Source organism: Cyanistes caeruleus, chromosome 26, assembly GCF_971803275.1.
Source record: "Cyanistes caeruleus chromosome 26, bCyaCae1.hap1.1, whole genome shotgun sequence".
Lineage (NCBI taxonomy): Eukaryota > Metazoa > Chordata > Aves > Passeriformes > Paridae > Cyanistes > Cyanistes caeruleus.
Window position 1 is genome coordinate 6228844 of NC_141726.1, and position 14476 is coordinate 6243319.

The following is a 14476-nucleotide window of genomic DNA, read 5'->3' on the forward strand; positions in this document are numbered from 1 at the left end:
AGTCCCCAGATCCATAGGGAACTGACCCCCAGCCCTGGGGAATTTCCCACACTCCTGGTTGAAGGGGCTCTAGCTCCGGCAAAGGCTCATCCCAGCCAGATTTGGGCTGGAAATCACCAATTTGAGCAGGTCAGACCCATTGTCCTCACTCCAGTCAAAGCTTCATCTCAAACCCCTTCTCCAGAAGTGCCTACAGAGCAGGCTGGTCCTAAAACAGGCCATTTTACCCTGAAAACAGGACCAAAACCAGTTTAACTCTTCCATCCTCCCAAACCATTTCAGCATTTTGCTGCTTAAAGGAAAACAGCCTTTTAGAACTCCAAAATTATATTTTATTTCAACCCCTCCTGGGCAGAAAAAGTGCCACACGTTTTTCCAGGACAAAACATATTCTCACCCACACCATCTCTTGAGCCAATCTACAAGGGCACCAACAACCCAAGGAAGGAAAACTTAAATACACCCACAGACAAATCCAACCCCTCCCAGCCCCACACCAAAGGGGGAACCCAGATAAATACAGTGCAATAATTACAGATATTTTGCATGGAATGGCACAATTAAAATCCCTATCCTACCCCATGTCCCAGGGCTTGTCCCAAGCTGTTTCCCAAGCCCCTCTCTTGCAGGTCATCGCCTCCTCCAGGCATACCTCTTCCCTGTACATTCCAGTTTTTATACTCCCAGCACCAATAGCTCCAAGAGGCTGGAGGGAAGGAACTGGTGTGGACTGGGGCAGAGGGGCTGTAGTCCCTCTGAGAGTACAGCTCCATGTTCTGGCCAGAGATTTGCCAGAGCCATGTGAGCTTCATCCTTCCCTCACCCAAAGATGACTTCAGCTTTGCTGCCTGAATGTTTTTTTAAGGATATTCCAGCCATGGTGGGAATGTGCCACTGGAAATGACCTGTTGAGACCACGAAGAACCAGTTTAACTGAGGAACAACTGGAGTGACCCCAAAATATGACACAGACCATTCTGGGCAGAGGTTTCTCTGCCACCCAAGGGTACCCCTAACCTATCTGGGGCACCCAAAAGGCACCCCCAACTGTGGGGTAATGGTGGGAAGCATCAGTACCCCATGGATTTATGGGGGCATGCTGGGATGAGTCCTGGATGGATCCCAGGGCACTCCCAGAGCCCAGTGAGGCGACAACCAACCCAGGAGAGTGCAGAGAAGCCACACTGGGTGAGCCATACAAGTCCCCCTTTCCCTGCCATCCTCAGAAAAACCAGTGCTCCCCAATCTCTCCAGTCACCCCACACAGATCCCATGCGCTCAGGACACAAATGGCCAGAGGGAACAAAGGAAATGATGACTGGCGGGGGGACACTCAGTGCTTCAGCAGGTCCCCCAGGTCATACGTCTCAAAGAGGTCTGTGACACCCTCGCCCTCAAGCCCCCAGAGATAGTCATCCTGTTCCAGGGCAGGTGAGAAGGTGATGAAGGGTCCCGAGTCCAGGTGGGAGGGGGTGCAGGGCAGCTGGTCCTCCGTCTGCTGCAGAAGGTGGGTAGGGGAACCCAGGAGCCCAGGCTCCATCTCCAGCAGTGAGCTGGGTCCCCCCTGGATGGGGACAGGCAGAGATGGGGGTGAGAGAGGGCTTCCTGTGCCCCCCCAGCTCTGGGAGATGGGGTATGGTGGCTGTTTAGCTGATGGGGAGCTGTTTGGCAGGGAAAGGGGTACGGGGTTGTCCCATGGGGCGGTGGCAGCAAAGGGGACAGGGTGCTCCTTGGTGGGGCTTTCTTCTGTGATCTCCTCTGGGCAGAGGTACACCTCAATGGGGCCATTGGTGCTCTTCAGGTGGAGCTGGAAGTTCTCCTGGAAGGGCAGAGTAAGGCTCAGGGGGGCACCCAGAAGGTCACCCATATCCCACTCCACTGTCCCCAACCCGTGAGGGATCCAGTTGGAGCACTGCACCCCTTGAAGGACCAGCTCAGGGTCAAACAGTCCTGTGGAGACACCCCAAAAACACCCAGGGTCATGCTGGGCTGTATCCTTGGGACACACCAGAGGGACCCATCAAGTGTTGCACAGATTCAGCAGCACCCACACACACCTGGCTACACACACCTGGCTGAAATCTGGCACCTCCAGCTGTGTCTCAGGGGGAGCCTTCACGGCAATCACCGTCTGTTCCTGGAAGCTGCTGATGGCACAGAGGTCCTGGTAGGTGACGTATGCCAGCGTGGACAGGGACGAGGTATAGGAAAAGGAGGGGCTGCAAGCAGGACATCAACCCTCGCATCCCTCCAAGCACCCGCCAAGCCCAGGGGAATCCAAGTGGAGGAGAAGGGGCTCAGAGGGGTCCCCAAGACCCTGCCCTCCCTCCCATCTCCCTCAGCAAGGATATCTCTGGTTGGTCTCATTGTCAGCCAGCTGCTGGATCTGCAGGGCACAGTCCTGCATAAGCCGGTCCAGCATCTTCTCTGTCCCAGCCAGTTCAGCCAGATCCCCTCGCAGCACTTGCTGCTTTGCCACCATCGCTGCATCCTCAAAGATCCCTGTCCCCCTGCCAACAGAGATGGCATCTGAGTGATGGCACAGCACAGTCTACGTGTCCTCAAGCCACATGTCCCCAACCCTGCCCCATCCTCTGTGACCCATTTTCAGCTGCCCAGCATCACTTACATCCACTGGATGTGGTTCTTGGATTTCTTGCGGATGAGCTGGATGCCCTCCAGTACGTTGGTGATGTCGTAGATGCGACGTTTCTGGACCTCCAGCACCTCGGCAGCCCGGTTCAGATCCACAACACCGTCAGGAGACTCGTTCAGCAAATGGATGAATTTTTTGGTGAGCAGCCCCAATGAGGTGTCGTAGCGAGTCTTCTCCCCAGGAGACTTGGGGGCTGTGGGGAAACAAGAGACCCCCCCTTCCTCTCCTTAGTTTGGGATGTGGGATGGAGGTGTCATGGGGCTAGACACAAAAGACTACCTGTTCCTTTCTTTAGTGTCAGATGTGGGACAGAGGCTACATAGGGTTGGAGACAAGAGACCTCTCCATCCTCTCCAGGTCCAGGGACAGAGATATCACTGGGCTAGACATGAGAGACATCCCCCCCCACCCCAATCCTCTCCTTAGTGTGGGATGTGGGCTGGAGGTGACATGAAGTAGTGCTAGAGAGGACATGGTTCTAAGAGGGAAGAGAAGTGAGTCTGTTCCCCCCAGCTTCCCCTGCCCCATCTCACCCTGCATCACTTACTCCTGGGGCTGGGGACCTGTGCCAGTGTCCAGCCCTTCCCCTTGGGCATGCGAAATTCAGGGCCCTCCAGGTCCAGCTTCCTCTTGGCCTGGAGCACAAGAGAAAACCCTGCATTGTGGCCAAGCCAGACACCCCTCTGAGTTCCCCAGACCCTCAGGGCCATCAGCCAAGCCCTGGGTGCCACATCCCGGGGTGGGGGAATATTGCAAGAGGCTCATTCAGTTGCAATACTCCTTTTGGGAAGGGGCACAGCAGCACCTAGCAGTGTGAGAGGCCACTGAGAGAACTGATGGAGAGGAGATACGGGGTCCTGTAACCCACCATGGCTTCCTGCACTCCCTGGCACTCGCAGAGAACTCACTTCCCCTTACCCCCCAGCTCCTGGCAGGGCTCCACAGGCTGACCCCTGGGAATGCGGTGGCTCTGAAGCCAGATCTTCACCCTCCCACCCTGCCAGCTGGCCCACTGGGGTGCATGATGTCACTTCCCACCTCCCACCCACGTTATGGTTGAGGCAGCCGAGGGCATCCAGCTGCCACCAGCACACCTGGCACCGGCTGGGTTCAGCCCCCCCCGGGACCCCTGGGTGCCCTGGACACATGTACCCAGCTGGAGGGAAACTGGGGTGAGGGGGCCATGCTGGGTTCTGGGAGGGGAGACAAACATCCCTGCACCTGCTGTCCCCTCATCAGGGCAAGCAGCTCCTTGAAATCCCCCCCAAGGAACCCCGAGCAGCACTTGGGCAGAAGGGACCCAGGGAAAAGTGCAGCTGTGTAAATTCACAGAAGAAATGGAGGGTGTCACCAACCCCCCCCCCCCCCCCCCCAACGCAAACAAAACCCCCAGGAACTCTCCACACCCACAAACACGCACAGGGTGATTTGGGGGGGAACGCTTTGGCTCAGGAGTAGAAAGCAGCCCCCCAGCCCCATCCCGATCCCTGCCCCCCCCAGTACCTGCTCCCAGGCTGGGCTGTCCCACAGGATCCCTCCCAGCACATCCCACATGGCACCCAGGTCCCTGTGCCGGCTCTGACGGCAGCTCCCTTGGGAGCACAACGCAATTTGCAGAGAAGGGTTGGGCACCTCGGCCTCGTTCCCACCCAAGGGGGCTGGCGGAAGAGGCGCCAGGGGCTGTTTTCTGCCCCCCCAGGGAGCCAGGTTGGTCCCGAGCTCCTGTGGGAATCTGTTCACTCCCACCCTCCACAGAGCAGGTTTTTCCCAGTGAACTTGCTTCCAACCCCAGCCTTGTGCCCCCAGATGTGCCCCGGAGCTGCCAGCACCACAGCGGTTAATGCCAAGCACATGGGAAACACCTGCCTCAGATAAGACCTCATCCATCTGCCAGCACGGGAGGGCGGACATCACCCTGGCCCCTTCTCCCCCTGCCCCCTCCCCGCTGGTATCCCTTACTTCTCCAGTATGGATTGCCATGGCCAATGTATGTTCCCGTAGCTGTTGGGGAGGCCGGGTGCACCCCATGTGCCCCAAGCACTGGGGAAACTGAGGCACAGAGCAACTCACAGCAGGTACTAGTGTTTCCAGACGCCTCCAAACCCCCCGAATCCCCACCCCCCACCCCACGTGCAGGAGGGGATAAAGGGGGACCTCTGCTTCCCCAGGTGCAGTTTTGGGGGCTGGGAGCTTGGTGGGCTCAGACAATGGCAAGACCCTGAGTTCTGGGACCCACCAGCAAGGGACAATGGACAAGGGGCTCCCTCCTGTGACTCAGCTGCCATTCCCCAAGCCGGGCAGGATTAGGCACATAACAGCTGAGTGGAGCACAGCAAGGGGCTCCCACCACCCTACCAGCACTTGGTGGGGGGGGTAGGTTGAACCAGAGTAGGTAGGGTAGTAGGTAGGGGAGCAGGGACCAAACCCAAAGATCCCCCAAAGACACGGCAGTAACACCCCACGCCACTTCCCAGCCCCCAGCCATGGCTCCCCAGCATGACGGAACACACCATCGACACACCAGTACGATGTGAAATCAGGCTTGACCCCAAAATTTCGGGGGTATGCACGGCAGTGAGGGGGCAGGCTGGGCCCCCTGCCAGCTCTGCCTGCCAAGCAGCCCTGAGCCCAGCCCTGGCGCCAGGGGCTACACCCTGTGCCCAGCCCAGCCATCAGATCATCCCTGAGCGCCCCCGCGGGGGGCTCCTCCTGCCAACCTTCCCTTTCAACAGCATCCGTTACCTTCTCCGGGCTTGCCCGGGCTCTGCCCGGCCCTTTATGGGGCTCCCCCCCGTTCTTTCTTTTCCCAGCCCCACCGTCCCCACGGGGGCGTGGGAACGCAGCACCTGAGGCTGGGCACTCAGAGCTGGCAGGGAGTCAAGGGGCACTCCAGGATCCTGCTGCTTGCTTGTGCCAAGGGGCTGCTGGGTCAGACCCCCACAGGTGCAGCCCCCACTGCCTTAGGGTGGCTGAGGGCTAGTATAATACAAGATGTGGACAGGGGAATGGAGACTGATCCCAGATTTGGGGAACAGTGAGACCACCCTGCACTGGGGAGGAAGGCAGATAGGTAGGTACTGATCCCTACTCTGGGGTGCAGCTGACCTTCCAATCTGCATCCCTTCCAAATAGCCCCATCCCGGGAGATGTTCCCCGGTAGAGAGGAGGTGGTGGCTTTAAAAGCGATTAAAAGCAATTTAAAAGCAACCAAAAAAGCCCCTCCAAAGGCAGCAAAAAAAATTGCCACTTCCCCACCCATCCCTCCCCCAAAAATCCTCCCTTTTGCCCATGCAGAAAACTCTTCGATGGGATCATGTCACCCCTGTAGAATCTGGGGTGCTGCTGAGCAGGTTCTCCTGCAACCCAGCACCCACAGGGGCTGCCACTCTCAGGTGCTCTTTGCACGGCGGCTCAGCCCTGCCAGCTCGTACAGAACCACAGCACACTCTGGGCGCCCTTGCTCAGGGTGGGGAGCTAGGACCCCACAACAGAAACGCCCCTCTCTCCAGTGCTCTTGCATAGATAGCCCTAAGCCCCTACAGAGACTCCACAGCCCCTATAGAGACCAGAGATGGGCAAACACTGACGACGGGATTGGCGTGGGCTAAAACCACTCCAAAATACACATTTTCCCTGGAGAAAAACGCATTTTATTACTCCATAACCCTTAAATCAGAGAGTATGGTAAATTTCAGGCTGTTTTGGAACATGAGAAAGAACCCATCCCGCTTTCCCGCGGAATGATAGGGTCCTCCTCCATGTGATCCCAGATCACTCGTGTCACAAAGCCGGTGGGAGCGCCGCAATTGCCCTGACTGGGAATGGGGAGGAAACGCTCGTATCTGATTGCATAGGCTCTGCACACAAAGATTGTGCCATAAACAGGGTGTGTGCGGCAGGAACCTCAGCTGTCAGGGCTGCGAGTGCCATACCTAGGTTGGAAAAAGGATCTTCAGCACCACGAATGGGATAATGGCAGCGGGAAATGAGATGGGGACGGGGGGGAACGCCTCTCGCAAGCCACCAAGGGGTATAGAGGAGCACATCATGTCCCCAGTTGTCACATGAGCCCCCCAGACCCTGTTCAAGGGACGGTTGTAGGCAGCAGCACCTGGAACATCCCCTTGTATGGGTGATGATGATGGTGGTGATGACAGAGGTCGTTAGCCCAAACCCTCTTAATCCCAGGTGTCACTTAAGGACAAGCATTTCGTGTCCCCAAGTGCATCACAAGCCCCACCCAGCCCCACATTTAGGGGGCAGCGGCAGAAAGGAGTACCCTGAGCACCGAAGTGGGTGATGAGGATGATGACAAAGGGGCCCTTAGCCCAAAACCAGCTCTGCACATCCACAGAAATGGTACTGGGAGCCTCTGGTGTGTTTTTAAGGGAGGGGGCAGCAATGACGGTGTCTTCTTAAACAGCAGCCCCCGGCAGTGCAGGGTGTCTCACGCGGCTCGGAGACAAAGAGGCCGGAGAGGAGACAGGTGGTCCCAAAGTCCCCCGGGATGGGACTCGAAACGGCCGCATCCAGCCCTCCAGCAACGGCACAAAGAAGGAAGCAAAGCCACTCCCTCTCCCTCCACCGCGGCAATGTCCCCAGCTGGCATCAAGCATCAGGGACTGGGAAAAGGGCGGGGGGAGGGAATAAATAAATAAATCAAGCTTTTGGAAAACTAAATCGGTGTTAGCGAGGTCTGGGATCCTTCCCAGGACCGAGGAGAACAGAGGCTCACAGTGAGGGCTGGATGTGTGCCCAGGCTGGAGCAGGCAGGAATTAAATGCCAGCTGCCAGGGGGACTGATGGGCCAGGGACTCGGAGGGGGCCCTCCAAGAGCAGGGACAGGCACGGGGCCAGCACCCGACTTGTGCCTCACTTTCTCTGTTTAGGGGTAGGTTTGCAGCTTGGTGTTGGGCTCTGTAAACACAGCCGTGACCCCGCGGCTTGGCGACAGGAATATGGGATGGCAATCCCCTACACAACTCCCAGCATCAGGGTCTGAGCTACAAAGCCTTGGGGTGATCCATGGAGGATGAGACCCAACCCCCCCCCCCCCCCCCCCAAAAAAAAAGCCATTGCCAGTCCCACTGTAACGACGGGCAAAAACCAAGCTTGGAAAGCGATGCTGTAGCACCCCATCCCGTGTCCCCCCACCTCCCCTGGGTGACGGGTCACCCCGGGGGTCGCAGCTCCAAAGAGAGGGAGAGATAAGTGAACAGGGCTGGTGCCCCCCGCCCAGAGCACGCAGAGGCTCTGACTGTATCCATTCCTCATTTCCCCATCATAGAAAGGGCTTCTCAACGGGCCAGGGATTGCTGACAGGTGTTGAGCCACAACGCGAACTTATTGCAAGCTTGAGGGAGGGAAAGAGGCCGAAAAGGGCCAAGAAGCGGAAGCCAGAGCCGCGAGCACGCAGGGGCGAGGGGAAGTCAAAGAAACATCTGAGCCATTTCACTGAGACTTTTGATTTCAGACCTCACCCTCCCCCACTCACAGAAAGACATAGTAGAGGGTGCAGACATCAATATAATGCAAAATTTGGAATGGAGGGGGCTGTACATGCTGGGGTCACTCACCCCTTGCTCCCCACCCAGCGTCATCCCCAGCCTCCCGTGCCCCCGAAGAAGAGACGGGATGCAGACATCTTACCGGCAGCCGTCCTGCCGAGGCTGAACAGAGGGTCCTGAGCTCGGGGCCTTGGGGGGTGTCACAGAGAGATCCGCCCCGAGAAGCGGAAGCGCTGACAGCCGCCGGCGTGTAGACCTGGGTGAAACAGCCTGCGGATAATGGGGGGCTGCCCAGGCTGGAAGCCCCCGGATCATAGGAGCCCACCACTGACATGACCTTCTTCGGGTGGTGGTGGGTAGGGGGTGGCGGGAGGGCGGTACCCCCCCTCCCCGGGGCGCGGGACGCTTCTCTGGGGAGCCGCAGCATTGCAGTCTTTTCCGAGAAGCCCGGTCCGGGGAAGGGGGCAGGAGCACCCCGCGATTCCGTAGCCGGGAGGGGGTCACAATCTCTGCCGTGGCATTTTGGGGGGACCGAGGAGGCGTTCCAGCTGGCAATGCCACCGGCCGGTCCCCAAATTCGCCCCCGAAAAACCTGCAGAGAAGAACACGGCGGCGATGCCTCCGAGACCGGCGGAAAATTCACTTTTGGCCCCAAAAATCAGCCGCACTGGGGCCGTATGGGCCCGGGGCGGCGGGAGCACGGCCCCGCCTGGGCCGGGACCCCCGCGCCCGGCTCCGCTCCCGCCCGATCGCGCCTGGCCCCGAGCGGTCCTTTTCTCTTTTTTTTTTTTTTTTTTTCTTTTTTTTTTCTTTTTTTTTTTTAAGCGCCAAAACCCTTGCCGCGAAATTCGGATTTCCCGCGGAAAACGCAGCGTACTGATTGGCTGTCGCCGCCGTGGCCCCGCCCCTTTGCTGCGGCCGGTGGCGCCCCGCTGGGAGGGGCCTTAAAGTGGCCGCTGGGTGGGCGGGGTAATTTACGCAAATAAGGGGAGGGACCTTCTTGAGACCACCTGCTGGGTGCAGGGGCGCTTGTTTTGGGGGCGAAGAGCATTTGGGTTGGGGATCGGAACTTGGATACATTTTCTGTTACTTATTTATTTTTCAGAACATACACCCCCTCCCCCACCCCAATCAATCTGGTGAGGTCTAGCCTGGGGGCTGCAACTCTCCAAGCCCCTCACAAGCCACTCATTCCATGTTCCTGATCGTCCTCTCATCTCCATCAAGCCTTGATCCTCATCTTCCCATCCTCATCCCACCCTTCCCATTATTCCCCCATCCCTATCCCCAGTTACAGCAACCCAGTCTTGTGGAGAGGAAGCTGCATCTACTTAAAATAAAAATTTTGGCCTCCGCCAGCCAGAGGTTGTCTGGCACCTGCAGACAGGATGGAGAGGTGCCAGACACGGGAGAGTGCTGTTGGGAAGGGCAGGGATCTCAGAGGGGCCCCTGGTTCACTCGTAGTTCATTCAACCTGCCACCCATTGTTCCACATGCATCCCACGTATGTCCTTGGAGAGTACCAGGTCTTTCTGGCAAAGTGGAGGGAGAAAAAGGGGATGAAGGGCATCCAAGCTGGCCCACAGGGTATTTCAGAGTACAGTAAGGAATCACTTGTTGCAATGGCCTGAGTGAGGGCAACTCTGACCCTTACTGGCACCAGTAAAAGGCTGCCACAGCTACTGAGACAAGCCAGGGTTTAATCCTGCTGAGGCCACCAAGCCACAGCAGTTGGTTTCCCTTCATCCCTTGGTTCCTCTCCATCACCATGTTTGTCTCTATTCCCTGGTTTCTCTCCATTCCCTCATTCCCTCCCCTCCATTTCCTGGTTGCCTCTATCCATTCATTCCTCCCCATTGTTCTCTCCATCTTTCTCCTCTCCAGGAAGAACCAACTCCATGCCAAGGTCTGGTACAAGGATAATCATGTGCAGAGGTGGACTTTCCTGCGAAGAAGCCTCCTAGAACACAGGCAGATGGATACACATGCTGGCCATGGCCTCTGCTGTGGACGAGAAAAGACACCAGACCTCCAGACTCCAACTCAGCCGGGACATCCAGAACCCTGCCAGGAGCCTCGGATCCAGGATAGACGTTTGCCTCCCACCATGCGAGACTTTGAGTCAGATCAAAAGGCCTGGAAGCAGCGATGCCACCCCAGCTGGGCAGTTTGGCCCCTGTGCCAGGAGTGTGGCTAAGCTTGGCAAATCAATCGACCCAGACCTTCTTCCCCTCTGAGGGAAGAAGGCAACTGCTGTCTCCATCCCAGCGCACAATGACAAGGCCATGCCCAGCAGGGTGGATAAATACATGTTGCCTGCCTTGGGCCCGCTCCAGTCGGTGACCCTTGGGATAAGGACATTAGGTACGGGAAGCACCTGGCAGCTTGTATCCTCAACTCTTCCAGCTTGGACAAAGCAGAGGTGACATCCCCACATGTTGTTAGTGTGACCTCACTGGATTAAGGGCTGACCCAGAAGGTGGGAAAACTTGTTGACCGTCACCTCCTCAGCTGTGCTGAGGGACAGGCTGAGGGAGGAGTCGAGGGCATCTTTCCCACTACCTAATATTTGCTCAATAAGCCTTTTCCAGCCTTTCCAGCCATGGCTTTCCACCAGCAAAGTCCTCTCCCATACCAGAAAACATAGACTTTTATCTTCCTGTGACACCAAGACATCCAGAAGGGTGGGCCATGGACCAGCTTTCACTCTGCAAGCCAGAGAGGTTTGGAAAGGACCTTAAAGACCATCTCATTCCATGATGTTGCAGAGGTCTGAGATGACCTTGTGGATGGCCTGAAGCATCCCAGCCAGCCCCTTGACCAGCCTCCTTGCCCTGGGGCAAGGTGAGAGAGCCCATCACTGAACTGGCCATGGTGGGGGGAGGAGCCAGGAGACCCCTCCTAGCTTCTCCCCTGCAGGTCTCGGGAGGGTGCTGAACTGCACCCCAAAAGCAGGGTGAAGAGCTGATGGCGAAGAACAAGCAATTATGCTGCTTTTTCAGGTGCAGATTCAGCCCGTGCAATAGTGGCACCAAATCTGGGCCACTGCATCTCTGGGCAGACCAAGATGGCACCACCCAGAGGCTATGGTGTACAGTCTCCACACCCTCACTCACCCTAGGATCTGGAAAATCTTTTGGATGTTCAGCTTGGAGATGAGGAACCTTATCAGGATGCAGAGTGCAAGGAGGAGGTTGACTATAGCCCAGAAGCAGGGGGCTGAAGCTGGACTATGGACCCCAAATGAGACCCCATCCCCTAATATTGTTCCCTAAGGAACATTCCCAGGAGAGAGGGGGTACAAGGGTGCTGGTGCCCTATGGCTCTGCCCAGAGTGGGGGGGAAACAACTGTCCAGGAAGCACGTGATGGGCCACTCGGCAAGCACAAGTGGCCAGCAGCTCCACAGCCCAATGCCACACATCCCTGAGCCTGGAATGGGGGCAATAGAGGCGGTCCCAGTCCTTTCTGGAAGGGCACCAGAGAAGGTCCTCGTCCTTCTCAAGGGGAACACCAGAGGAGATCCCAATTCTTGCCGGGATAGGCATCGAGGGAAGTCCCGATCATTTGCAAGTGTACAGCAGAGGAAATCTGAAATCCCAGCTGTTCTCGAGGGGAAAACTTTCCCGGTGAGTTAGGCTTTTCTTCCTCTGCCCTGGAGACGGCAGCAGCGAGTCGCGGCTGCGGGGCCCGCACTGCTCCGGCTCCACTGCACGTACTCCCCGGCAGATTTTGGGACATGCGTGAAGCCTCTGTCCCGCCGTGGGACCAAGCCGTGCTGTCACCTGTGGTAGAGGGAAGACAAGGGCTGACAGGAACACGCGAGCTGGCTGCCAGCACAGAGGGCGTTCTCCAATGGTCCTGGCCGAGTAAGCCCGGCTGTATTTTACCACCCCAGGTACACTGCAGGGGTGCAGAAAAGACAGTCAGGAGGGCAAAAACTAATTCGGGGGGTGGCGGGGGGAGGGGGGCGTGAAATGCTGAAGGTCCAGTTCCTACACAGCTTGGTTTGCAGGATGAGCCCTCCTGTGCATACATGACACAAGTCAGTGTAGCCACGTGTGCACATAGGTGTGTGTGTAAGTGCACACAGGCAGGTGTGCATACATGCACCACATACGTTAGTGTGCGTGTATTTCAAGTGTGCACAGACGTGAAAGTGCACAAGTCTTACTGTACAATACAGTGCCTGCATTGTAAGGCATATTGTAAAGGGCACGGGTGTAAATGCGTGATTTGCTTGGACACAAGTGTCAGCATCTGTATACACGTGTGTGAGTGCACATGGGTGTGGGTAACTGAACACAGTCATCCGTGCATCCGTGCATATCTGCACGTGTGAGTGTGCACAGACACGTGTGTCAGCGTTCATAAATACATGTGTGAGTGCATGTATTGTGCGCACACATGCACACACGTGAATATGCACATACCACACGTGTCACTGTAGCATGTAACTACTACATGTGCATGTGCGCATCCACACTCAGCGGCCCGAAACCCTCTCCACGCGTGAGCGGGCCTGGCCAAGGTCACGCGTGTGCGCGCAGCATCTGTGTCAGCGGCGGCTGGCGGGGAGCCGGGCGGGGGGGGGCCGAGGGGGCCAGGCCTTGGCCGGGGCAGCAGCGGGAGGAGGAGGAGAAGGAGGAGGAGGGAAGTGCGGCTCAGACAGCGCGGCGCCAGCAAACACCTGCAAACAGCTCCGGGCACACAATGGCAAATACAGGTGGGAACCGCCGCCTCCGTCAGCGCAGCGATTGCATCAGACTCCGGCGTTTGCCAAGAGGCGAACGAGCCGGCCTAGGGGCCACCGGCACCGCGGCGGGGCCGCGCTCGACCTTCAGCATTTCACGCCCCCCTCCCCCCGCCACCCCCCGAATTAGTTTTTGCCCTCCTCACCGTCTTTTCTGCACCCCTGCAGTGTACCTGGGGTGGTAAAATAAAGCCGGGCTTACTCGGCCAGGACCATTTTTCTCGTTTCAGCTGTTCCCCCCTAGGTAAATCTCGGCCCCTGCGACTATTTTTGGATGTGTTTTCCCCGTTTTCTTTACTTTTTTTTTTTTTTTTTTTTTTTTTAAATCAGTTTTTTCCAGGAAATCATCGTCATCCCACAGCAGCCAGGGCAAATCTGCTGCATGGGGTAAATCTTCCCCCCGAGGTAAATCCCATCTGCCCCACGAGGTACATTATCCCATCAATCCCCCGAGGTAAATTCCAGTCCCTGCAGTTATTCAGCAGTTATTCTTAGTTGTGGGGGTTTCATTTTTATTTTTTTTTTTTTTATTATTATTTTTTTTTGTTTGGTTTGGTTTGGTTTGGTTTGGTTTTTTCCAAGAGGAGTTTCAAAGAAAGCACCACCGGCAACTGACAGCCGAGTCCAGGGTGCCACTGGGGTCTGAACTAGGCTTGTGCCAGAATCTGGGAATGTCGGGGTGGCTGTTCCGGGCAAGACGCCGGGATCCATTCACCTCGGGGGAGGAGGTAACGGCTCTGGGAGGCTTCTTGGGAGCTAGACCAAAACCTACACACTGCCAAACCCCACAGCTCCTGGCCTCGGGAATCCCCTGCTCTGATCCCTGAGAGGGGACAGGGGCAGGGGCCACCTCCACTTCCCGGGGGCTGGAGTCCCCCTCCACCTCCCCAGTGCCGTTTCCATCCAAAAAGCCCCAGCAGGAATGGTTTCTCCCACCCCACCAGTAGCCCCATGTCTCCCAGTAACCCCAACTACAAAGTAGGCTCATTAATGCTCCCACGAGTCCAGGATTTCCACCACCATCATCCCTGATGGGGGTCCCATTAGGACCTGGAGCGCTCACACTGCAAGAAGCTCCACCTTCCAGCTCCCGAGACTCATCTCTGTCCCCTGGCTCATGCCCAGGGTGCTTTTCCCACCCATCCCACTTAAATCCCTTTGGCACATCAGCACTGGCACAGCTGGAGGACCACGACACCAGGGTTAATGTGGGGACACTCACCCCTAACCCACCCCTTGCCTTTTCCTCCAGAGCCAAAAGCCAGTGGAGATGGCAAAAGACTATTTTCAGCTGTGAGCATAACAGCATCTCTGTTCCCAGATGCAGTGGTTTTTGGATGGACACCCTCACCTGCCTCCCACCATGCCTGGACAGCCCATGTCACCGCATCCCACCTCACCCAAGGGTGCCTGGGGATACCCTGCCCTGGGTAGCCCTGGAACATCAAGCTCGGAGAAGGGAGGAAAGTTCCCAGGGGCTGGTGATCCAGTTGGACCAGGTACTTTTCGGAAGCTCCACATGCTGTTTTTCCCTGTGGAAATGCCCATGGACAAAAGGCAT

At 57.1% G+C, this 14476-nt stretch overlaps 1 protein-coding gene across 5 annotated transcripts; it reads right to left on the reverse strand.

Moving 5' to 3' along the window:
* Positions 1 to 309: 309 nt before the first annotated feature.
* On the reverse strand, positions 310 to 9080 carry E2F2 (E2F transcription factor 2). 5 transcript variants are annotated; one of them, XM_086863197.1, is made up of 8 exons: positions 9041 to 9080; positions 8501 to 8755; positions 8306 to 8419; positions 3204 to 3291; positions 2630 to 2849; positions 2352 to 2510; positions 2072 to 2186; positions 310 to 1819 (listed from the first exon to the last, which is right to left on the reverse strand). In XM_086863197.1, exons 2-8 carry the CDS (start codon positions 8588 to 8590, stop codon positions 1334 to 1336), a joined length of 1272 nt encoding a protein of 423 aa, XP_086719323.1. In that variant the 5' UTR covers positions 8591 to 8755; positions 9041 to 9080; the 3' UTR covers positions 310 to 1333. The 5 variants fall into 5 exon arrangements, with proteins under 5 accessions (XP_086719323.1, XP_086719322.1, XP_086719321.1 ...); XM_086863196.1 differs by having other exon boundaries at positions 8306 to 8755; XM_086863195.1 differs by having other exon boundaries at positions 2630 to 2873; positions 8306 to 8755.
* Positions 9081 to 14476: the final 5396 nt, after the last annotated feature.

Bases quoted from the DNA above. Each gene is read 5' to 3' on its own strand.
- E2F2 (XM_086863195.1), bottom strand. From the start codon at position 8,590: ATGCTGCGGCTCCCCAGAGAAGCGTCCCGCGCCCCGGGGAGGGGGGGT. The intron at 3,292-8,305 runs GTAAGATGTCTG...CTTGTGCTCCAG, and splicing joins CCTCGGCAGGACGGCTGCCG to GCCAAGAGGAAGCTGGACCT. The intron at 2,187-2,351 runs ATATCCTTGCTG...GTCCCTGTCCAC, and splicing joins GACAATGAGACCAACCAGAG to GCTGGCATACGTCACCTACC.